Source organism: Neopsephotus bourkii, unplaced genomic scaffold, assembly GCF_033783945.1.
Source record: "Neopsephotus bourkii isolate Nb327-2 ecotype Australia unplaced genomic scaffold, CSIRO-AGI_Nbou_v1 NB_1825, whole genome shotgun sequence".
Lineage (NCBI taxonomy): Eukaryota > Metazoa > Chordata > Aves > Psittaciformes > Psittacidae > Neopsephotus > Neopsephotus bourkii.
The window spans coordinates 10,514,890-10,538,066 of NW_026902298.1; the positions used below are offsets into that span (position 1 = coordinate 10,514,890).

At 47.7% G+C, this 23,177-nt stretch overlaps 1 protein-coding gene across 3 annotated transcripts in view; it reads left to right on the top strand.

The window, feature by feature from the left end:
• Nucleotides 1–23,177, top strand: part of LRP4 (LDL receptor related protein 4) — an 82,040-nt gene that overhangs the window by 47,348 nt on the left and 11,515 nt on the right. For 2 of the 3 annotated variants that reach the window (XM_061343522.1, XM_061343524.1), the window contains exons 3-23: nucleotides 3,593–3,709; nucleotides 5,577–5,690; nucleotides 6,132–6,248; nucleotides 8,635–8,763; nucleotides 9,081–9,200; nucleotides 9,331–9,456; nucleotides 12,160–12,285; nucleotides 12,691–12,825; nucleotides 12,993–13,118; nucleotides 15,327–15,557; nucleotides 15,844–16,000; nucleotides 16,359–16,576; nucleotides 16,900–17,076; nucleotides 17,612–17,737; nucleotides 18,447–18,655; nucleotides 19,259–19,340; nucleotides 19,979–20,084; nucleotides 21,104–21,305; nucleotides 21,621–21,810; nucleotides 22,059–22,190; nucleotides 22,839–22,979. In XM_061343522.1, coding sequence (XP_061199506.1) covers nucleotides 3,593–3,709; nucleotides 5,577–5,690; nucleotides 6,132–6,248; nucleotides 8,635–8,763; nucleotides 9,081–9,200; nucleotides 9,331–9,456; nucleotides 12,160–12,285; nucleotides 12,691–12,825; nucleotides 12,993–13,118; nucleotides 15,327–15,557; nucleotides 15,844–16,000; nucleotides 16,359–16,576; nucleotides 16,900–17,076; nucleotides 17,612–17,737; nucleotides 18,447–18,655; nucleotides 19,259–19,340; nucleotides 19,979–20,084; nucleotides 21,104–21,305; nucleotides 21,621–21,810; nucleotides 22,059–22,190; nucleotides 22,839–22,979 — 3,081 coding nt within the window. The remainder of the gene's footprint in view (nucleotides 1–3,592; nucleotides 3,710–5,576; nucleotides 5,691–6,131; nucleotides 6,249–8,634; nucleotides 8,764–9,080; nucleotides 9,201–9,330; nucleotides 9,457–12,159; nucleotides 12,286–12,690; nucleotides 12,826–12,992; nucleotides 13,119–15,326; nucleotides 15,558–15,843; nucleotides 16,001–16,358; nucleotides 16,577–16,899; nucleotides 17,077–17,611; nucleotides 17,738–18,446; nucleotides 18,656–19,258; nucleotides 19,341–19,978; nucleotides 20,085–21,103; nucleotides 21,306–21,620; nucleotides 21,811–22,058; nucleotides 22,191–22,838; nucleotides 22,980–23,177) is intronic. The other variant, XM_061343523.1, reaches the window with a different exon arrangement.

Sequence of the window (23,177 nt, forward strand, 5' to 3'; positions counted from 1 at the left end):
CTCTTGGGCTGCCACTGCCCAGCCTTGCTCTTCCCATCAGCTCCCCTTCCTTGGGCTTGCTCCTCATCCTGCCTCTCTGTTCTGCCTGGGGAGGTGGGTTTAGTCCCTTGCTGTCTGGGCGTTTGTTTGTCTTCCATTCCATTGCAGGACTTGCCTTTCCTCATCTGTTTTAGGAAAACACTGCACAGTTACGGAGTGATGAAGCTGGAATTGAGCAGGGAAGGGGGGCATGAGGCTTCACTGTGTTCACTGTTGCATTAGCTAATCCTGCCATGATCAGTGGTGAAAGCATATTAGTGCAATCTGTGATCACCTTCTCATCAGTGGGAGCAGCACCTGTGAAGGACTTGCAGCTTCCTTAGGAAGTAATAATAATCTTTATTTTACATGTTGGGGCAGTGGGGCTAAAGAGACAGAACTATCCTGTGGCCATGTAAGCATCAGTATTGAGCTAGGAAGGGAATACAGTGGTTCTGTTTCCAGTTGTCTACATGCTAATCCAGTTTGCCCAGAGGTCTTGCCCCATCTCTGGCTATGAATGGAGTTCCTACTGCTTCGTTTGTATTGCCATGCATTCTTCTTCTGACTATGGAAGCATGGTTTTAAAATGAGTTGTATGAGTTAAAGCAATACATTTACCAAGCTGTATAGTCGTTCCTGGATGTCAAGGCAAAATATAGTGGAGGTTGGTTGAGTGTCCTAAGTGTGACCTCTTAACTTTTGAATTTCCTCTTAACTTCAGTTTTCCAAACACTTTGGATGTATTTACAACAGTACTAAACATTAACTCTGGGCTAGTGGTATGCCCTCAGCTTTAACTCCACAGGAATAAAACTCATCAAAATATGAAGTAATAAATGACCAACAGAAGAGCTGAATAATAACAACCCTAGAGCGAAGGGCCCTACAGTGGAACCGAAGCCTGATGTGTTTGGAATAAATAGAAGGAAACATGGGAACGTTTCTGTGTAGCCAGTTTGCTTTTTAATGGGGAGAAGTGACTGTGGACTTGGGAGGGCAGAGCTGGGAAGAAGGGGTTAGGAAGAGACTGCCCCTGTGGCGTGAAAGCTGCTCCCAGAATCTCTTGTGTTTTCCTTTGAAGCATCTGTTTCTGACTATTATTAGGTTCAGGTAATAAGTTTGTGTGGCTCCCTTCCCTGATCTCATTGGTAGTTCTTCTGCTTTATAAGATCATCAGTCTCTATTCATTAGGTTGCTGGGGTTTGGGGGTGTGGGGCATTGAGGGGTTGGGGTTTGGGGATTTTTTTAAGCGTTATTATTTTCCTTAAGTGGGTTTGTGTTTTATTCTGCCTCCTTTAAAGGAGAGCTCCTGTAGAAAGGGATTTATCTCCCTCCGGTGTTGTCTGGGCTGACACACACTTGATGTCTGCTGGGTTGGGAATTAGGTCCTCCTTTGTGTGGGGCAGTTTTTGTTTCACTCCCTCCCCTCTGCTTGAAGCTTGATTTTTATACGTTGGGGGAGTATGAAATTGGCTGAAGTGCTCCCTGTAGGGGTGGAATTCCATTTTGTGTCCATACCTCATGAAGGGATGCAGCAGATCAGTGGGATAATGGTATGGGCTCTGAACCAGCGCTAATGGCTAACCCTGTGGGAGCCTGAAGAATTCTCCCCTGGAGAGCCAGCATGCAAATTCCCTTCCAGGTGGCTCCTGGGCAGCCCTTTGGTGATTAGTCACGCTGGGACCGAAAAGCATATGCTGGGGGGGATGGTCTCAGCCCTAAACTGCAGCTGAGGCCAAGGAAGGCTTACTCAGTGTGCAATCTATGGGAGTTGTGCTTGGGGAGAGAGGGCTGATGTGTGGGACTGACCCTCTGAATCCAATCCGTCTTGGTTTTGTTTGGAAGCAGAGTTTGGGAACTGGAGTATTTTCCCCTTCTGTGTGTCCTGGGGAAGTAAGGGAAGCTCCATCTCCACTTTGATGCAGCACAGGGGTGCTCAGGGGAAGTGCAGTGTAAGGAAGTGGGTCAGCCATTAGAAGAGCAGAGTGCTGTCAGACCTGTACAGTGAACATAGATCTGTATCCTTCCTCTCCTTCATTCCTCTTTGGGACCTAGAAGCAGCTGGGGCTGACCTGAACATACATCTGCATGGGGCACCCTGAACAGGATGGGAAGAACCTTTTTCCAAGGGCCAGCGCCAGATTCTGTATTTGGTTACATAGCACAGGGTTCTGTGTTGAGAGCAGTGATGTGCTCTCAGATACAGAGATGCCTACACTGCCATGCTACAGGGATGGCTGAGAAGATGATCTGAATTTGTGGTTAGGAAAAGAGATGTTAGAGCAAGTCTGGCTTTAACTGCACCAGTGTGTTCTTGGGGGGTGGAGTTTTTAGTATAGGCCCTCGATGAGAAATTTTGGAGGACTTGCTATAGTGAGCAGTGAATGATTCTGTATAATGTAATCCATTGCTGCTCTCACAGGACATTGGCAGCAGTCCTGAGCCAAGGGGAAGCGGAGGGTTCAGGAAGCTGGAAAAGCTGAAAATGTGACTACTTGTTCTCCCTGTTAAATCCTCCTCCTCGCGTGTGTGGTTGCTGTCTTCACCTTCTTCTTTTACCTGCCTCCCTCCCCTCGTGCTCCCACCTCCAGGGTAGTGTTGGCAGGGGAAGCAGCAGCAGCATAGCAGCGGAGGGCTGGTCTGCCTGGTGACAGATGGGAGATGCTGTCAGCAAGCTGGGCTGGGATGAAAGGGTTTCAGGAACCTTTCAGGCTCTCCAGCCCTTGCCCCTTCGCATTGCTGAGCCAACACTGTTCTTGGGAGAACACACCTGCCAGGAGCAGCCTTGTGCAGCCCCTTCCCTACCACATCTGGCAGCACTTAAAAGCATAAACCTCCTGGGGTTGAGTGTTCCTCTCATCTGTGGGGGGAAGGACAGGGCTGATGCTGCCCCTTGAATTCCAGCTTTGTGGCTCCAGGCCTCTTCAAACACTGTGGATTTGTGGTTCTGCCCCATTGCCAGCAGGCTCCTGCGTAGGCAAGCACCATCCCACATCTGCCCGCTTCCTCTGGCCCTTCTGGAGGCCAGGTTTGGACTCTGTTGTCCACACCTGAGGTACAGCAAATTATCCCCAGCAGTGGATTCCTGCCTCTAAGCTTTTCCTTGCAGGCTAGATAAAAATGCTGGTAGAGTTCCTATGCTGGAACACTCACTTTGCATGCACCTTGCAAAGTCCTGCTCCCAAAAACATTGCTTCTGATAGTTCTTGCTTTAAAGATCTCACTGTGCAGTAGAAACAGGATGGACTTCACTGGGAAGCGTGCAGGAAAGATGTTGATAGTGTAATTTAGCTTGTTCTAAAATAAGTGCAGTTATGGGAGGACAGCAGGCTCAGGGATGAAAGAGACAAAAGGAACTCAGTGGGGGAATTGTGGCAGCTACTTTATTGTGGGAAGGTCAGTGCTTCCCTGGGGAGGAGAGACTGCCAAGCTGCAGCCCTGCCCCGGCCCCATCTGAGGAGCAGCTCTTCCTCTCCTAAGAGGTGTATTCTCCTCCCTCAGGAGGGAAGGAGCTCTGCTGTCAGGAAGGAAGCTAGCTGCAGCTCCTTTAGGTGTTTCTTTGCTGTTGCAGTGCTGCCCACTTGCTCCCCATTGGACTTCCACTGCGACAACGGGAAGTGCATCCGCCGGTCGTGGGTCTGCGATGGAGACAATGACTGTGAGGATGATTCCGATGAACAGGACTGCCGTAAGTCACTTCTGTGAGGGGAGAGGGTGGCTGCAGTGCCTGCCCACCATGGCTGGGCAAAGGTGACCTTTTTTAGTACAGGAATGTAAGAGTTTAGCCACTGAATCAGGCCTTTGGCTTGTTATAGCCTGTAACAGAGGTGTGTGTACCTGATGTCCCTAGGTCCTGATACCTTGGCACATGGTTTGCTGTTCAGCTACATGTCCCGGAGGAGGGGATGCTTCTCCATCCAACTGGAGAACCATTTATGCCCTGCAGCCCTGCTGGTTAATGTCCCATGAAGCACTTCCCTAAGTTCTTCATGTCCTCCCCTGTTCGTGGAAACACCTCACCCCTGCCAAATCCTCCTGAGCTGCCTGTCTGGCTGACTTCCTGTGGCCTCAGGTTCCACTGGATGACTTCTCTCGTGGGCTGGGCTGTCCCCAGCATCCTCTCCCTTCAAACAGAGCTCCCTGAGGAGAGGGAGGTGCTATAGAGATGCTCCCCAGGCAAGTGTAGTTACCCTGAAAGCTGACTATGTGCTGCCGTGCAAGGCATCATCTTCACGAGAGCGTCCATGGCAGGCTGCTTGCTGTGAACACTTCCACTGTGCCATTAAAATGGAGGGAATTTTGCCTGAGTCTTCAGAGTTCAGCCCCTTGTTTCCCCTTTGTGTTGAGGACAGGGGTTACTTGTGGTTGATTTCCATTAACAAAGGTGTTCAGGGATATGACTTCCTCTACAACAAATCGGGTCCATACTTGGCAGCATGTGCCAGAGAACCAGCGTGTTATATAGCACTGGGGTTCAGCTGTGTTGAAACTGCACTGATTACCAGGGCTAGCATCAGGCTGCAGTTGGGAGCAGACCTGCTTTGCTGTCTGATTGAGATGGTTGCAGCTGCTTAATAATCATCACTCTGCAGCCCTTGGATTCTACAAAGCACAATGCTCCAGAGTGGCTCTGATGGAGGGACCGCATCTCAAGAAATGCAAAAATTCAAGCTCTTGGCTGTCAAGTATTCCATGTCCAACACTTGTGTGGAAATGAATTCACTTTTTGGTCACTATGCCCCTGGTCTTTGCTTGCCCTTTTGGAGAATGGCCTGGGAAGCAAGGGTCTGGGGTTTGACACCCATCCCTGGCATTGTTCAGTTGGCTTTGGTTGGACTGGGCTTGGAGCAACCTGCTCTAGTGGAAGGTGTCCCTGCCTGTGGCAGGGGGTTGGGACTGGATGAGCTTTAACGTCTTTTCTATGGCTCTATGATCCTGTGTGAGCTCTGGATTGCAGGACTAAGCTCAGTTTTCCAGCCTGTTCAATGATTTTTGTGAAAGGAGGGTTCTGTAGTCTGGGTCTGTTTTGCCTTCTGTTTCTCAGAAGAAGTTGGGATGCCCTCATGCTTAAATTTTCTCTTTTCATTTCCAATGAACATTTCCTTTCCTTTGAAGATAGCTTTGGCATCACTGTGAAAAGAAGGTGGAGATATAATCCTACCAGCAATTATTTGTTAGGTAATGATAGAGCCTATTAATTCCTTTAAAAAGAGGGCTGATTGCCTTTTTTCTGTGCAGGGATCTCTTGAGCCTGGCTTGGAGCTATGCTAGAATCCTGTGGGTGGCTCCATTGTTTTGTGCCAGGTGCTTTCTCCAACCCATGTTCTCAGGTTTAGAGCCTGCTCTGCTATTGACTTATGGATGGAGTGGAAGAAAGACACTCAATAAACCTCTCAGTGGCTTTCCTGGTATTGTTAGAGAAGGGAAATCAGCTCTCCAACGTGGTGGTGTCCTTGGAGAATGATGTTGCTGCATTTGTAACATCATGGATCTGGTGTTCTGAAAGGTAAATCTTCTTGCCTTGTCTTCACCTTCTCTCCATCGTGTCCCTGCAGCTCCACGGGAGTGTGAGGAAGATGAGTTCTCATGTCAGAACGGATACTGCATCCGCAGCCTGTGGCACTGTGATGGTGACAACGACTGCGGCGACAACAGCGATGAACAGTGTGGTGAGTAGTGAGGTCCTACAAGTACTGCCCTGCCAGGGCTTTAAAGGGGGTAATCCAGATTCCAGCGTGTGCAGTTCTGGGATGCCCTGAGCATAGTGAGGGCTTCCATCTGGCTTGGCTGGGCTGGGCTTGTGGGATAATCCATGGGCTGGCTGCTTGGGACCTCAGGCTGTGTGGCTTACTTGCCAGGCAGGAATCACTTGAGATGTGCTACTCCTTGACATATCATTATGAAGTCCTATGGATTCCTTTTGAATCCAGCACTCCATGTCAGTTAAATAAGCAGTAATGGTTTTGCTCAGGCACTGCATGAGGTGGGTATGTATGGTTTCACAAGCAGTCTTGTCCGTGGGTGCCCCGGGACCTTCAGGAGCAGGGGATGGTTGTTTCCTGGCTGCTCTGAGAAAACTCAAGCCTTCGTTTGCATTATTGTCTCTGCAGATATGAGAAAGTGCTCGGAGAAGGAGTTCCGTTGCAGTGACGGGAGCTGCATAGCTGAGCACTGGTTCTGTGATGGTGACACAGACTGCAAGGATGGCTCGGATGAAGAGAATTGCCGTAAGTGCTCTCCTTGCTTCGTAACCACAGGAAATAGCCTTTGGACCTGCTCCTGTCTTTGGGGTTTGGCACGTTTTCTGCAGCAGAGATCAAAAACAAGTTAGTCCTGCCTGTACTGGCAGCTATGCTGCCTTCTGTTGCTTACCCCAGAGGGCACAAGAGAATGGTGTATCTCTTGTGTTACCTCACAGGCATACTTCATCTGTGCCTGGCTGCTTTGCTGTTCCTTCCCATGCCTGTGTGACCTTGAGTCAGAGCAGGAGGCTTTTGCTTTACTGAATACACACCTCTGTATAAAACCATAGGAGTTGGAGGGCAGGAGGGAAGGGGAGAAAACTATTTCCTTTTTCTCCTCTTGCCTGATTCCTGCCTGAAACAGGGGGGGAAACACACACAGCATCCTCAGGGACTGCACATCCCCAGCTGCAGGGGCTGTCTACCTGACCAACCTCTCCTTACTGCGATGCTTTATGCACCTGAAAAGTAACTGATGGGGTATGAGGCACCCTGAGAGCCCACAACAGTTGTTTTCCCCTCTGCCTTCACCGGCTTGCAGCAAGTGGGGCAGGGGGGTCTGTTATGTCCCTTCCTTGCCCCCGCTGCCTGTGTGCTGTGTCTGTGGAAGTCACAGTGGTCCCTTCCCCCACGCTGCGCTCGCAGGCGCCGTGCAGAATTTGTTCTAGATAGCAGGAAACTTCAAAAGGCTCTGGGAGGGGGCTCGGGGCCGCCCGCTCCTCAAGGGCAGGGGAGTGGATGCATGGGGGACTTGTCTTTTATCTCTCCAGATAATGAGAGCTGGCAGGGAGCCAGGGGCTGCGGACGTTTCTAAGCCAGGAAGGGGCTCCAAGAGGAAGCCAACCTCCCTCCCTCCCTCTCTTTTCCCTCCTCTCCCTTGCCTGTCACTTCCCTGCAGGCCATGAATAGGCCCTTGGGAAGGGAAGGGAGATGTTTCACCCTTGCCTCCTATGGGAGTGGAGGGGCACTCAGAACTGGTGCCCCTGCTTCTCTAACCTGGGATGCTTCTCCAGATCTGGCTGGCAGTTGTCTCTATAAGGCATTTTATAGCTATTGAAGCTAAGATGCCCACTTTGACTACAGCCCTTTCTCTTATCTTCCTTCATGTGGCTGTCATCTTTTCTGTATCTCCAATCCTGCTGTCATTCATCTAGGGCAAGATGGGACTACACTGTTCTTTTGTGTGTGTTTTATGGGTTTCACATTTCATTTGGCTGTTTCAGTGAATGTGCATTCCCTTTGGAAGGTGTGTGTGTTACAATTGAATCACACTACATGAGAATTTAAATCACTGACTTAATTCTCTCCTCAAGGAGATCCAAGTGCTCCTTTCAGGCTCCTTTGGTGAGGTGCGCATTAACTCACAATGTAGCATCCAGCTACTCCATACTCACTGAAGTCCTTATTGTATGCCTGCAGGCTGTACCAACTACTTCATGTGCAGTTCATGTCAGTCTTTCTTTCCCCTTTTGCTTAATGGATTTATTTTGAGAGCACTCAGTTGGAAGACTCGTGTGTCCCAAACATGCAGTTCATTCCCTGGAGAGTATGAGAAAAGGTGTCAGGTTTTGCTGTGTAGGACTCGGAATATCTTTCATCCCTTTCCACACTGTTGAACAGAGAACAGTGGGCAAATCCTTGACTCTGTTGGCCTTTGCCCAGGGTTAATCTGTCTGGCTTTGCTCCTTACTGATACGGCATGGTTTGTTGAGACAAACGTCATGACAGCTTGAGAGGAAAAGGAGAGGGGAAATCCTCAAAGGTCAGGTGCATACCTGGGCATTGTGCTTCTTGCCTCCTTCCTTTGGCCTTCAAGTGCTTATTTTGGTTCAAGTTGTAAAGGACTCATTCCATACCTTGCACTCTGATGTGCCTCAATCCTTAATATGAAGATACCCAAAGGGTATCTTTATTTTGCCATCTGGTTTTGTATCTATTTTGTCCAGGTTTAATAAAGAGTTTAAACACTGTTAAGCACTAGGACATACTGTCTCAAGCATAAGGTGGTATTTGGCACTCTTGTATCCTTTTTGTTGCTTTCCCATCAAATCTTCCTTCTTCATAGCTGTTTCCTCTTTACAACTTAATGGGTTTTGAAAAGTTAATGTTTATAGGCTAACATCCTTTTTATTTATTATTATTTTTAGTTGATAGCTTGTATAAGTGTCCTTATATATAGGTTTAACCTGCCCCTCAGTGAAGCACAAACAGCATTCAAGTTCCTGTCAGTAATGAAGTCATGCAGAGCTCTGCAGCAATGGCTAGTCATCACTGAATCCTTACTACGCTGGCATTAGACTGTGAGATGGTTGCGTCTAAACTGGATTGTGCCCTGTCACCTCAGGCATTTTTTCTTTGATTCCCTTCTTAGCATCAGATGTTCCAGCTGCCACCTGCAGCTTGGAGGAATTCCAGTGTGCATATGGCCGTTGCATCTTGGACATCTACCACTGTGATGGCGATGATGACTGTGGGGACTGGTCTGATGAATCTGACTGCTGTAAGTAAATGCAGGGTGATGAACTGCTCTAAACATGTGAGTTTGTTTTTACATTGGTTGGAGAAGGGTTGCAGTGTAGACAGCAATCTCATTGCCTAAGATGACTCTTTCACTATTTAATTTGAATTTAAATCTGGACAGTGAGAATTGTGATGTGTAATCAGCACAGTTCCTTGTGTGGATATTATAGCAGTATCCAGGAGGAGTCTGTTCAGGACCAAGTTCCACAATAGTGAAGTGCAAGGGTAGTGCTGTGGGGGTGTAGGGATGTTACACTGGTCTGAGTTTGCTCTTTATATTCTTTCCTATCTCTGCAGCATCTCATCAGCCTTGTCGCTCTGGAGAGTTCATGTGCAACAGTGGCCTGTGCATTAATGCTGGCTGGAGGTGTGATGGAGACTTTGACTGTGATGACCAGTCAGATGAGAGGAACTGCAGTGAGTGCTGGGAACTGGTGGGAGTGTTTGGGGTTTCTGCAGACGCAAGAACGTTTGGGACTGTTAGCCTTGGAATTGGGTCTCTTCTGATCGTTCTTGCTCACCTAATGTTCTTCCTTTGGTCCCCCAGCTGCATCTATGTGCACAGCTGACCAGTTCCGCTGTAAATCAGGGCGATGTGTCCGTCTGTCCTGGCGTTGTGATGGGGAAGATGACTGCTCTGACAACAGTGATGAGGAGAACTGTGAGAACACAGGTTTGGCTTGCTGCCTTGCTACTTATAGCTGATGCTTCCGTCATGGGGGTAATAGGTAGTGAAGTCTTTTGATTGCTTCATTGAGTTCAGCCTAGAGTTTCCACCCTTCCCAAAGAATGTGAGCTGTAGATTATCTTAAGTGCTTGCAAACAGGTTCAGGTCTGTATGCTTAAACTAAAGTGATGGTGTTTTCTGGTCAAATATGAGGCCTCTGTACCTTCCTGTCTTGTCCCTACATTGTGAATTACCACAGAGGTGATTCCGTTCAGACTTGGAAACATTAATAATGTGCAAAGTTGTTACCTTTGTCAAATGGACTATGTATAACTCATGCCTTGTGCATAGTTCTGGATAGCTTTCATGTTGCCTTGTGAAGTTGCAAAGGAATTCTAGCAGGCAGTGGAATGAAAAAGTGCATTTTGTGGAAGTGAGGAATAAAGCCTCTGGTTTAGAAGTTAAGGGTGGTCAGCTTCCCCCTTAATATTTGCTCAGGAGTCTCCCTTTCCTAGTCCTCCTTTTCACATACAGCCATTGCTTTATATAATAAAAGGCCAGGTTGAATCAAGGCCAGGTTGGAAAGGGCTAGGAGCAACCTGGTCTAGTGGGAAGGGTCCCTGCCCATGACACGAAGGGTTGGAACTGGATGAGCTTTAAGGTCCATTCTAACCCTAACTGTTCAATGATTCATTCTGTGATAACAGTGGCAATGGAGAAGAGGAGGGTTTCAACAGACCCTAGTGTTATGCTAGGATTGAAAGAATCTCTAGAACCTTCTGTTTTCCTCAGATCGTTCAGGATGTCTGTAGGCCTTGTTGAGGAATAGTATGTACTGGTCCATGAATTCATCCCTGTGGGTGAAGCCCAGTTGCACATACTGACCTTTCTGGATCAGTGTATTTTAAACAGTGAGTTTAGGGGTGACAGAAGGGATTTGTACGCCTTGTTGGGGCCTGTTGAGGAGGGGGAGTGGGTGTTCTACAAGGAAAACTGAGCTCAGAGGACCTGGAGAGGCACACGTTGTAGGCATTTGAGAGCAGCTGCTCTAGACTGGTCAGCTGTCATGAGCACCAGTGTGCAGGAGATGATGGTGCTCCTGGAAAAAGCAATAGTACTTAAAGACAAACTAATAACCCTGTTTCTTCATCCTGATAATAAAGGTATTTATAAGGGATTAAGAGAACAGTTGCCACCCAGAAGCCAAGTCAGACTTCCACAGGCACTGAAATTCAACCTCTCTACCCCAAATCAAACCCAAGGTGGTTGATAACAGCTATTGTTACTATGAAGTCAGTTGTGTGATTCATACAATCATAGAACCATAGAATAGTTAAGGTTGGAAAGGACCTTAAGATTATCCAGTTCCAACCCCCCTGCCATGGGCAGGGACAACTCACACTAAACCATGTCACCCAAAGCTCTGTCCAACCTGGCCTTGAACGCTGCCAGGGATGGAGCATTCACAACCTCCCTGGGCAACCCATTCCAGTGCCTCAACACCCTTACAGTAAAGAACTTCTTCCTTATATCCAATCTGTATCCAGTCCAGTTCTGCATTAGGTCTATGGTGGTAGTCAGCAAGTAAAAAAATAACTTGGGGCTTCCAAGCAGGCTGTGTACTGGGTAGTCTATGTGAAGTAGTGTGCTGTCTGCATGTCTGTAGGAAGAGTTGAAATCCTGTGTCACCTCTTGGATTTAGAGCAGAATTGTGTTTTTATTGGCACAGAAGATGTCTAGAATACAAAGAGATCAGCTGATGTAAGGATCATTATATGACATTGATATGACAGATCCACAGTCCAAGTTCCAGAATCCTTCGCATAAAGCATTCCTGTGCTCTGATTAGTGAATCTGCATGGGATTTGGTTTTATGTTCCTGTTTGGTGTGTCTGTCAGTTCTTAGTTGTACTTGTTAATCTCACAACTGCCCTTTTCCATGCTGCTTACAGGCAGTTTGCCAATCTCATTGTTTCTTTGCTGACAACTGTATTGTCCTGTTGTCTTCCTGGGATTATCAGAGGGTGATGATTTGGAAACCACTAACTGAGTCATCTTAAGAGGTACAAGATTTAAGAGGCAACAGGACAGTGCAGTTACTGCTGAAAAAGCAGTTGGATGGGCAAAGTCCCTCTGAACAGTATGACTTTGCTTATAAGAATTCTGGTGCATCTCCCTGCCAACAGCAGAAGAGTGTAGTTCATGTGTGAAATCCTGTTGCCTGAGCTCACATTTCAAGGATGCTTGTAAATCTCATTCCAGGTCCATCACAGTGCGGTTAGGGCTGGACAAGATGCTCATTCCTAGGCAGATTTAAGATCCATAGCCATGCTGGGTGACATATCAGATGATTAAAGTGAGGAACTGACTCCTCTCTTGCACATGCTGAGTTGGGTCATGGAATCTGGAAGCAAAGGGAGCTAAGCCAGAACCTTCCAGTCATTCTGAGAGAAACTAAATAGCTAAACTTCCCAGTAAAGCAACAGTGGGGTCAGTCAGGAGGGGAGTTTTCAGGCCTCCAAATCAGCATAAAGGAGCAATAAGGAGTGTGAGATGAGCTCAATTCAAGGAAAGAGAAAGCCATGGATTTGTGCTCATATACAGAGATTTTAATAAATCTTAGAAAATATTCTGTATTCTTTTCTTTATCATGACTGTTGTTCTATGGGTAAACTATGATGTGCTTACTTTCCTCTTCTTCTATTGCAGGGACCCCTCAGTGTGCCCCAGACCAGTTCCTGTGTGGGAACGGGCGTTGCATTGGCCAGAGGAAGCTGTGCAATGGAGCAAATGACTGTGGAGATGGCAGTGATGAGAGCCCACATCAGAACTGCCGTAAGTCTTCCAAGTGCAGCCTTAAACGTAAATGGAGGCAGTGTGATGTGTGGGAGTCTATCTGGTGCTGCTGCAGGATATGTGTAAGGAAGAAAGCCTGGGTTGTGATAATGGGAGAGAGATGAAGACTGGGGAGAAAGGCCTTAGTGGTTTTGCCAATTACATACTGCAGACAAGGAATAATGGGGAAAAGATCTTGGGTGTCAGTCTGTCTTTGTTGTCTGTCCCTTTTAGTTGTGGCTTGCAGGGGAGAGCTCTGACTGCAAAGAGGCAGCTTCCAGCGCAGCCTGTGTCCTCCCACTCCTGCTCAGCCTGTTCTGAAGGGCGACTGCTGCCTAACAGTTGAGGACACAAGCAGCTGCCTTGTGGTTTCAGCTCAGTTATCTTCACCTGTTCCATTCACAGGTCCACGAACAGGGGAGGAGAACTGCAACGTCAACAACGGTGGCTGCGCTCAGAAGTGCCAGATGGTACGAGGGATGGTGCAGTGCACCTGCCACACAGGTTACAGGCTCCTGGAAGATGGTCGATCGTGCCAAGGTGGGGTTTTGGAGCAGCAACTTCCCCCCTGCTGCTTTGATGTGCTCGGAGTTGATGGTTGTGATAGGGTGCGAATCAGAGCATGAAAGCAGAAGCAAGCCATCGGTGACATTGCCTGCTTGTTGAGGATCCAGTGGTAACCTTCTCCCTTTGTCTGTAACATGCAGATGTGAATGAATGTGCTGAGGAAGGTTACTGCAGCCAAGGCTGTACCAACAGCGAAGGAGGCTTCCAGTGCTGGTGTGAGCAAGGCTACGAGCTGCGGCCTGACAAGCGTAGCTGCAAAGCTCTAGGTAAAGATGAGTTTAACCTTTTCTGGGGTGTGTGTGTTGGTCCAGCTCTCATTATTTTGTCTGGAATGTTTCACTGCCAGCATTGTGCTGTTCACCAAGCCAACGTGTGAGGATAAGGAAGTAGAATCATAGAATCATAGAATAGTTAGGGTTGGAGAGGACCGTAATATCATCCAGTTCCAACCCTCAGCCATGCACAGGGACACCTCACACTAAACCATGTCACCCAAGGCTCTGTCCAACCTGGCCTTGAACACTGCCAGGGATGGAGCATTCACAGCTTCCTTGGGCAGCCCATTCCAGTGCCTCACCACCCTCACAGTAAAGAATTTCCTCCTTATATCCAATCTAAACTTCCCCTGTTTAAGTTTTAACCCATTACCCTTTGTCCTATTACCACAGCCCCTGATGAAGAGTCCCTCCCCAGCATCCCTATATGCCCCCTTCAGATACTGGAAGGCTGCTATGAGGTCTCCACGCAGCCTTCTCTTCTCCAGGCTGAGCAGCACCAACTTTCTCAGCCTGTCTTCATACAGGAGGTGCTCCAGTCCCCTGATCATCCTCGTGGCCTCCTCTGGACTTGTTCCAACAGTTCCATGTCCTTTTTATGTTGAGGACACCAGAACTGCACACAATACTCCAAGTGAGGTCTCATGAGGGCAGAGTAGAGGGGCAGGAACCTCTTTCGATCTGCTGGTCACGCTCCTTTTGATGCAGCCCAGGATACAGTTGGCTTTCTGGGCTGCAAGCGCACACTGAAGCTGGCTCATGTTCATTTTCTCATTGACCAACACCCCCAAGTCCTTCTCCACAGGGCTGTTCTGAATCTCTTCTCTGCCCAGCCTGTAGCTGTGCCTGGGATTGCTCCGACCCAGGTGTAGGACCTGGATTTGTATTTAGATATGGCCAGGTTGTTGGTGTATGCCCATGAAAGCTGTGTGGTTTTGACCGAGCAAAGATACACCTTTCCCTGCCAGCAGGACAGCCCTTGCTGCCTTTTCCTAGTGCCTTGTCATTCTTGGTGACCCAGATCCTGGGACAAAACCTGCCTCTGTCTCTACTCAAGAGGTGTCTTAACCTTTCCAGTCAGTGAGGTTGTATCATGTCTCCTTGTGGTTTGACCCTTGATCCCGATCACCAGTCCTGAATGCTGTGAGTGGCTGCTGAATGGACATCTGGTGGTTTTAAGGGCATTTGTACACTTGTTTAATTTTATTCCTCAGCTCCTCTAAATGTAGGAGCTGAGAAATTAGAAATTCCATTTACAGAATTAAGATTTCATTTGAATTCTGCTAATGAAATCCATAAGAAATCCCAGAATGGTTTGGATTGAAGGGACCTTAAAGCTCATCCAGTTCCACACCCCTGCCACAGGCAGGGACACCTTCCACTAGAGCAGGTTGCTCCAAGCCCCGTCCAACCTGGCCTTGAACACTGCCAGGGATGGGGCACCCTGTGCCAGTGCCTCAGCATCCTCATAATAATGAATTTTTTCCTAATATCTAACCCAGATCTCCGCTCTGTCAGGTTAAAGCCATTCCCCCTTATCCTGTCCCTACAGGCCCTTGCAAAAAGTACCTCTCCAGGTTTCTTTTCATCCCCTTTAGGCACTGGAAGCTGCTCTAAGGGCTTCCCTGTGCTGAATAAGCCAAACTCTCTCAGCCTGTCTTCATACAAGAGGTGCTTCAGAGCTCACTGGTCATTTTGTGGCTAACAGGTCCATGTCCTCCTTGGAGGATGTTGACACTGGGGTTTTTTTGGTTATGTGGTTGTTTTGGGTTTTTCCCTCTGCAATGGAGTTACCTGCTGAGTTTCTCTCTCTCTCAGGCAGATTTTAACTGTGTCTTGTTTGTGGCAGAAGATGTGGTAAAGCTTGTGTGTTTGTATGGCCACGTGATAGATACAGGAAAAGGAAGCTGTAAACCAGCTGCCAAGTGGCTGCCTAGTGGTATGGTTTCAGAGGCTGAGGTGAGGGCGGAATGATTGCTTCTTGCTGAGTGAATGTTTGCCAAAAGGCTTAAAACTGCTCATCTTTGAGTTAGGACTCTGTGTTGAGGGTGGGAAAACAGCTCTCTGAAGTGTTTTAGGCTTGGGAGCTGATCTCTTGCTGCCAGTACCACATAACTATGTTCTGGGACTTGGTGCAGAGGGAATGCTGGGCAGAACCCTGTACAAGTACTCTAATGCTGTCTTCCCATGTGCTCTCAGGGCCAGAGCCAGTGCTGCTCTTTGCCAATCGAATCGATATCCGACAAGTGCTGCCTCATCGCTCAGAGTACACCCTGCTGCTGAACAACCTGGAAAATGCCATTGCCCTTGACTTCCACCACAGCAAGGAGCTGGTGTTCTGGTCTGATGTCACTCTGGATCGCATCATGAGGGCCAATCTGAATGGGAGCAATGTGGAGGAGGTGGTTTCCACAGGGCTGGAGAGCCCAGGTGCGTCACCACAGAAAAAGGCAAAAGCCTGAGGGCTGAGCATGATGTGAGAGCATGGGTGGGTGAGTGGAGAAAAGTGGGTACCCAGCATTCAAAGTGGAGTGCATCTCCCTGAGCAAGGGGAGAGGCTGGATGGAATGGGGGTTAGATCACTATCCCCATGGAGTTAATCTTGGCTGATGGGGGAAGAGACAGGAGGATTGAATTGAGCCTCTTATGAGAACTACTGTTCTGAGCAAATCCTGCTCCTGTCTTCATTCTGCTCTTAATTCTCCCCTGGAGATAGGTGGACTTGCTATTGACTGGATCCATGACAAATTATACTGGACAGACTCTGGGACATCTCGAATTGAAGTAGCAAACTTGGATGGGACTCACAGGAAAGTGCTGTTGTGGCAGAACCTGGAGAAGCCACGAGCCATTGCTCTACATCCTATGGAGGGGTGAGTGAAAGCATAGGACCCCAGTGATCACTCAATGTAGGTGCTTCCAGGTGACCATTGAAAATCCCATCTCTGGTCACAAAGGCTCTGGGTTCAAGCTTTCATTTGATATTGCCGGTTTGGGGAACCTGGCAATGCTGAGGCTTTCAGAGCCTTAATCCTGTTTTGACCCCCTCAGGTTTCACCAGTGTGAAAGCATTGGGTGTTACCATGTTGGCTGACACTTCTCCCATGGCTGCAACCCAGTCTTATGCTCGAAGTCACAGGACTGATAACTGTTTTGCCCTGATAGGGAGTAATGGTGGGTGCAGTATGTGGGACATGAGTTTTAAAGCTTGTCTCTCCCTGCATCCTTCAGCACTATCTACTGGACTGACTGGGGCAACACTCCCCGCATTGAGTATTCCAACATGGACGGCTCTAATCGACGCATCATTGCGGATACACACCTCTTCTGGCCCAATGGGCTGACCATTGACTATGCAGGACATCGAATGTACTGGGTGGATGCCAAGCATCATGTCATTGAGAGGGCTGACCTCGATGGGCGGAATAGAAAGGCTGTTATTAGCCAGGGTAAGTAACGGAGCTTTGTACAGGGAGTGCTCTCTCCAGTAAAGAAAACAGTAGCACAATGCTACTCTGAGCCAGTGGCTTCTGCTTCTGTACTTGTCTCCTTTCACTGTGGGATGAATTCTGTTACCACTGGGAGATGGGGTTTGCTACGTAGTGTTTAGTGGATAAGAGAGAGAAGTTGTCTGTTGTATTAGTGTAAGGTGGGTTGCCCACGTTGACTGTGGCAAGGCCCAATGAGCAGAGGAAAGACCGTTCCCTCATCTCCCTGCTAGCCTGAGTCCTGTTGGACCTGATTATATCCCTGTATTGGATGTCTGTTACAGGCCTTCCACACCCATTTGCTATCACTGTGTTTGAGGACAGTTTGTACTGGACAGACTGGCACACCAAGAGCATCAACAGTGCCAACAAATTCACAGGCAAGAACCAGGAGATCATCCGCAACAAACTGCACTTCCCTATGGACATCCACACACTGCATCCTCAGCGCCAGCCAGCAGGTAACTGCAGAGAAGGTAGAGACCCATGTTAGCTGCTAGAAGACCTGCTGTCACCCACCACCTGTAAAACAGGGAGATGGCAGGCCTGAACCCAGCCTGTCGACACAGCCACCACCTCTGTCCATAGCTGGTGGAGAGCTTGCTCCATGTGGCAGTTCAGCCCTGGTAACCTGGTGTTAGGTGTTACCACAGCTCCCTCTGCTGCCATATGGAAGGGGAGACTTTTCAGTAGCAAACAGTTGTGGCCTCTTTAGCTAAGAACCGTTTTGGGAGAGGGAATAAACGGCAAATGGGCACTAGTAATGACTGACACCTCCCTTAATCCTTTTTAGTTGCCATAATCTAGAATTGAATTGAGTTAAATGCTTTGTTTTAAAGTTGAGCCCTACAAATGGAGTTAGTGCTTTAGTTTATGTTTCCTTAATCTCAATTAACCTCTGGGTAGACAAATTACAGGCTCTTGCCACTTTGGTTGGTGTTTATACTCTTTACTCTTTGCTTTATGCGTGGTTGTTTTTGTCTTTGGCTACTTGAGCAGGGAGAAACCGTTGTGGGGCCAACAACGGGGGCTGTACTCACCTCTGCCTGCCGAGCAGCAAGGGTTACACCTGCGCCTGCCCCACGGGCTTCCGCAAGACCAGCAGCCATGCCTGCGCCCAGAGTAAGTGAGGTGGGACCACAGCCCGCATGCGCGGATGTTCAGAGGGTGGCAGAGGGTTGGTTGGCAAGGGGAGTAAAAGCAGCATCAAGTTGTTTCCAAGGAGATGCAGCTGGATAGACTGAGTTAATAGTATTGAGGGCCCCACCGGAGGATTCTTCACCTTCTTGATGCATTCCCCTGTTCTGCAAGCCCTCACTAAGTTTGATGGGTGGGGATCCAGAGAAACTCCAACTTTGCATCCTTATTTCAGGGCTGCTATTGGTGCCACTCTACTTGTCACAGCTGATTGTTTCCCTAGAATGCCCATAGGAGCTGTGTCAGTGATGAACAAAAAGTCCAGTCCTCTTAATTGCCACAGTTTCTCTCAGTTTGCAGCCATGTGGAAGAATTAGGCCAACTGTCTCCTAGATTCTCAGGAGCTATTCTCAAATGGCTATTTCATTTGAGGGAGGTCTGAGCCGTTCCTTGGTTGACTTTGTTTCCCCACCATAGGCTACCCCCAGGAAACAGCTCCCTACTACTCTGTCCCCACCCCTGCCCACCTATCCCACCCAGTGATGTTTTGCTACCAGTAAAATCCTGGGCTGTGACCTGCCAGTGAGAGGTGATGGAAGTGGTTAAGGTTGGCTGTAGCAGGGAATTGTCTGTGTCTATCACTGTGTTGTTGAACTTAGAGAAATTAAAAGAAGACCTTTCGACCTTTGATCAGGTCTTGACAAGTTCCTGCTTTTTGCCCGAAGGATGGACATCCGTCGGATCAGCTTTGACACAGATGACCTGTCAGATGATGTCATTCCCCTTGCTGATGTTCGCAGCGCTGTGGCTCTAGACTGGGACTCAAAGGATGACTATGTCTACTGGACAGACGTTAGCACCGACTCAATCAGCAGAGCAAAATGGGATGGATCGAGCCAGGAGGTACAGTGTTAACTACGTGGGGCGGTCATCTGGCCAGGAAACTCTGTGAGCATCAGATTTGAAGGCACTGGGATACACTGGTCTTCTAAGGAGCTTCACTGGTTTGCCTCGTTCTGGCTCAGAAGAGCCCTGAGGTCACTGAACACTTCATAAATGAAGTTTGGTGCGTGTTCCTGGTATGACAAACCTTGAACTGGGACACAGAGCATGTTGCAGTTGTGAGCTGTTCCCAGTTCCTTTGTTGTACCCCTAAAATCTGAAAGGAAGAAGTATTTAATCCTCTGTTATGTACTACATTTGGAACAAGAGCCATGCTCCTTGGGAATGCTTCTTGCGCATGTCCTTAGGCTAACGTGCCACAGGGGAAAAGAGTTGAAAGTCTGGAGTTGCAGTTTGAACAGACTTGAAAAATAGATATTTCTCTAAATAGAAGATTAATTTGAACTTCTGAGGCCTTAATACTCGCTTGTATGGCATTGCTTTGCTTGGGCTTTTGCCTTTTTGAAAGTTAGCACTGTTAGTGAATGCATAACACACTGGCCAAGTGCTTACTCCTTAAGGTCTAATCTCACTAAGCACTTTTTCTTTCTTGTTTTTATTTAGGTTGTAGTAGACACCAGCCTGGAAAGTCCAGCTGGACTGGCAATAGACTGGGTCACCAACAAGCTGTACTGGACTGATGCAGGTACTGGGATCCTCTGCTTTCCCTAGGCTTCTGTCTTCCTTGTTACTGATGAAAACTGGAAATCAGCTGGGTAGTGCTGTCTAATTTGAAGTTTGCATGGTTTTGTCTAGCAAAAAATGGAGTTTTTGGTGTCGTTCTAACAAAGTGGGAGTTGAGGTAGAATCCTCAGTTTAATTCTCTTTGCAGTATCCCCAGTACTAATTCTGTAGAAAGGGTTGTAGTAAAAGTCAAGCACAACTGTTGCCTTGTGTTTCTGTGCATTTGCCTGTCTTCCAACAGTGTATCTCAGGGTGCAGCAGGAAGTATTTGGAGGATGGTCCCTGCTGGAAAGTCACAGTTCAGATAGATCTAAGGGGGGTGATTCTTTTTTAGCTGTTCTCTTGTGCCCACATAGATACCTTGAGGCTTAGGAAAGAGGTGGTTTACATTCATACAGGACTCTGCATCAGTGACAGCCATAGAGGTGACTTGAGAGGTCTAATGGCAGGTGACACTTTGAGCCACGTTTCTTGCCTATCTTCCACCTGTGAAAAGATGTATGGAGAAAAAAAAATGCATTGTTATATGGATGTTTTTTGCCTTAGATCTCTGAAATCACAAGAACTTTGATCTCTTATTCTCTTTCTGGACTTCTGTAGGAACAGATCGGATAGAAGTCTCCAACACAGATGGGACCATGAGAACTGTTCTGATATGGGAGAACCTAGACAGACCAAGAGATATCGTGGTGGATCCTGTTGGAGGGTGAGAGATTCTTTCTGCTGGAATGACTTGGTGATTCTCACATGTCTAAACAAGTTCAGGTTCTTTGGTTTTGTGCAGTTGTCTTTCTGTGGTGCCATTGTTCTCCATCCTGCCAAAGACTGAAATTTTGGATGCTAGTGGAACAAGATAAGCAGGGATAATTGCTTGTTATGTTGTAGGGCTTGCAGGAGCTGGCTGGACTTTTTATTTGGTTGTTCTGGGGACATAACTAAAGATGTGGTACACAACCTATTGCGAGTGAGGCCATCTAGATCCTTTCTGTTTCTTTATTTCACATCTGTGTTGGAGTTGTGTTTAGGCTCTCTGCTTATCAACCAGAGTTCAGTCAGAAGGATGTCCTCATAGAATCATAGAATACTTAGGGTTGGAAAGGGCCTTAAGATCATCTAGTTCCAACCCCCCTGCCATGGGGTGAATTACTGTTGATGCCAAGCACAGTTGTGGCCTCTTGGCCTCAAACCACTCTTTCAGAGTATTGAGGGATCAGGTGTGGCATGGACAGCAAACCTGAGTAGAGTAACAGAAGCAAATGGTTTCAATAACAGATTTTGCTTCTGAATCAGAAGACCTTATGGAGCTGGGGATGGGGTGAATAGGAAAAAGCTTTCCAGCCATTGCTTTAGAAATGCTGAAGGTATTGAATAAAGGCATGCTATTCGTTCCTTGAATGGGTTACTGGAAGACCAATGCAGCAAGAGTATAAAGAGCCAATAGTGGAGACTGGTAAATAATTGATTAATTTTTAGAGCTTGAACTATTATCTTGAACTTTTTCCTCCTTGTTGTAATTAGGCCATCCCATGGGCAGTAGAAGGTATATACATTTGAGTATGATCCTTAGGTACAAGAACCCAAGGCTGAACATAAGTACCATGTTAACCCAGTGCTGCTTCCTGCTAGGGCCTGAAGGCGCCAGGCTCCCTTGCTTCTCTGGCACTGCCTGACTGCAGTGGCAGTGAAGGAATGTGGGCACTCACTTCTGTCTGGGCTTGTGTTCAGGTTCATGTACTGGACTGACTGGGGAGCCAGCCCCAAGATTGAGCGTGCTGGTATGGATGCCTCAAACCGCCTGGTGATCATTTCCTCCAACCTGACATGGCCTAATGGCCTGGCCATTGACTACGAGTCACAACGCTTGTACTGGGCAGATGCAGGCATGAAGACCATCGAGTATGCCAATCTGGATGGAAGCAACAGGAAGGTAAGGGAGCCATTTCTGAGGAGGGTGTCTGGGAGCCGGAGGTATAAGTCCTAGAGCAGAGTTCTGATGGCCCCTGCCTCTTTCTCCAGTTGAAAGTGACATCTCCGAATCAAGGCATTGCTGGGCTGCTTTCACTGGGAGAGAAGAGCTCCCTGTGCAGACTGTATTTGAGGGGAGCCTCCTTTTGAGGGCTGATGTTGCCCCATCACTCTCCTTTTGCTGTGACTCTGCATTATGATGTGGAGAGGGCGCAACTAAGTCCCCTTAGTGACTTCTTAGTAATGTTTCCTTGGGGGTTGGGGGTAATCTCCCCAGGTGCTGATTGGGAGCAATCTGCCTCACCCCTTTGGACTTACTCTTTATGGCGAGAGAATCTACTGGACAGACTGGCAGGCCAAAAGCATCCAGAGTGCAGACAGAAGGACTGGGCAGGCTCGGGAAACGCTGCAGGACAACCTGGAGAATCTTATGGATATTCATGTTTTCCACCGACACAGGCCAGCAGGTACGGAGCTCACCCCAAGCCACACTGAGCCTTGCTCAGGCTCTGGTATATGGCACAGCTCTCCTGCAAGGAGCTGACCTGTCTGTCAGCCCTCAGTGCCTTAAATCTCTGGGTGGGATATGAGAGCGTGAGAATAACTCTTGGCTTGGTATTTAAGGGCATTCTAGAATGCATTTCTGTAACTGTTACACCCCCTTTTTTTTTGCTTGTGCTACTGGCTTATGGATTTCTCATCCTCTTTCCTATAGTACATACAGCATGTGAAGTTGGCAATGGAGGCTGCAGTCACCTGTGCCTCTTGGCACCTCTTCCAAAAGGCTACAGCTGTACCTGCCCTACTGGGATCAACCTGCAATCTGATGGCAAGACCTGCTCCCCTGGTTAGTCCTTTCTGTAGGGTTCTCACTGAAGTTTTGTATCACAGCTGCCTTTTGCTCCTGTCTTGTTAGAGAACAGAGTTCACTTTGATGTGCTTATCTGCTTTATCCCCTGGAAAACCCATTTGATTCCTGTACCTTCAAGTTAGAATTACTATGAAGAAACTTACTGATACTGGATTGATGCAGAACAAATATGTCTTGAAATTATGCTGGGCAGCTAAAGCAGATGTCACATTTTTCCCTATTTGTGCTTCAGTCTTGAGGGAGATTCTTTTTTATCTACAAGGTGCTATATTCTGTAAGGTCTGTACACATTCCTGCCATGGACCCTCTGTTTGAGGAAGACACTTGACTTCAGGCCATGGTATATCCACTCTTTTCCTTAGCTGAAAAAAATGACTTCTAATTCCCATTTCTATATGAGCAGAAGTAATTTCTATGAGTCCCTCATTTTCAATATGGATGTAAAGAAGCTTTCAGTAACGCTCAGTAAAGCTTTTGTACCTGGAGTCCCCATAAGCTGAGATGTGTCTGAGACTTCCCTTTTCCACTGAAGTGGATGTCACCTTCAGAATGTTCAGTTGATGATGCCTGCAGTTGGCTGAACTCGTTCCTCACTGATACCTGTCCATTTTCACCTCTCTGCAGGAATGACCAGCTTTCTGATCTTTGCCAGAAGGACTGACATCCGCATGGTGTCTCTGGATATTCCCTACTTTGCAGATGTTGTTGTCTCAGTCAATGTCACCATGAAGAACACCATTGCAATTGGAGTGGATCCTCGTGAAGGTCTGAACTTCTTAATGTATCTGACTGTTTGAAAGGCAACAAGTGACTTCCTATCTAAACATCTGAATAAAGACCCAGGTGCAGATCTTACTGTAGGTTGTAAATTTGTGTAGGTTTTTTGTCTCATATGTGCTGCAGATATTCCTTTCTAGTTAGGAAAGGAATGTCCAGATAGGAAAATATTAGCTGTCATCTAGC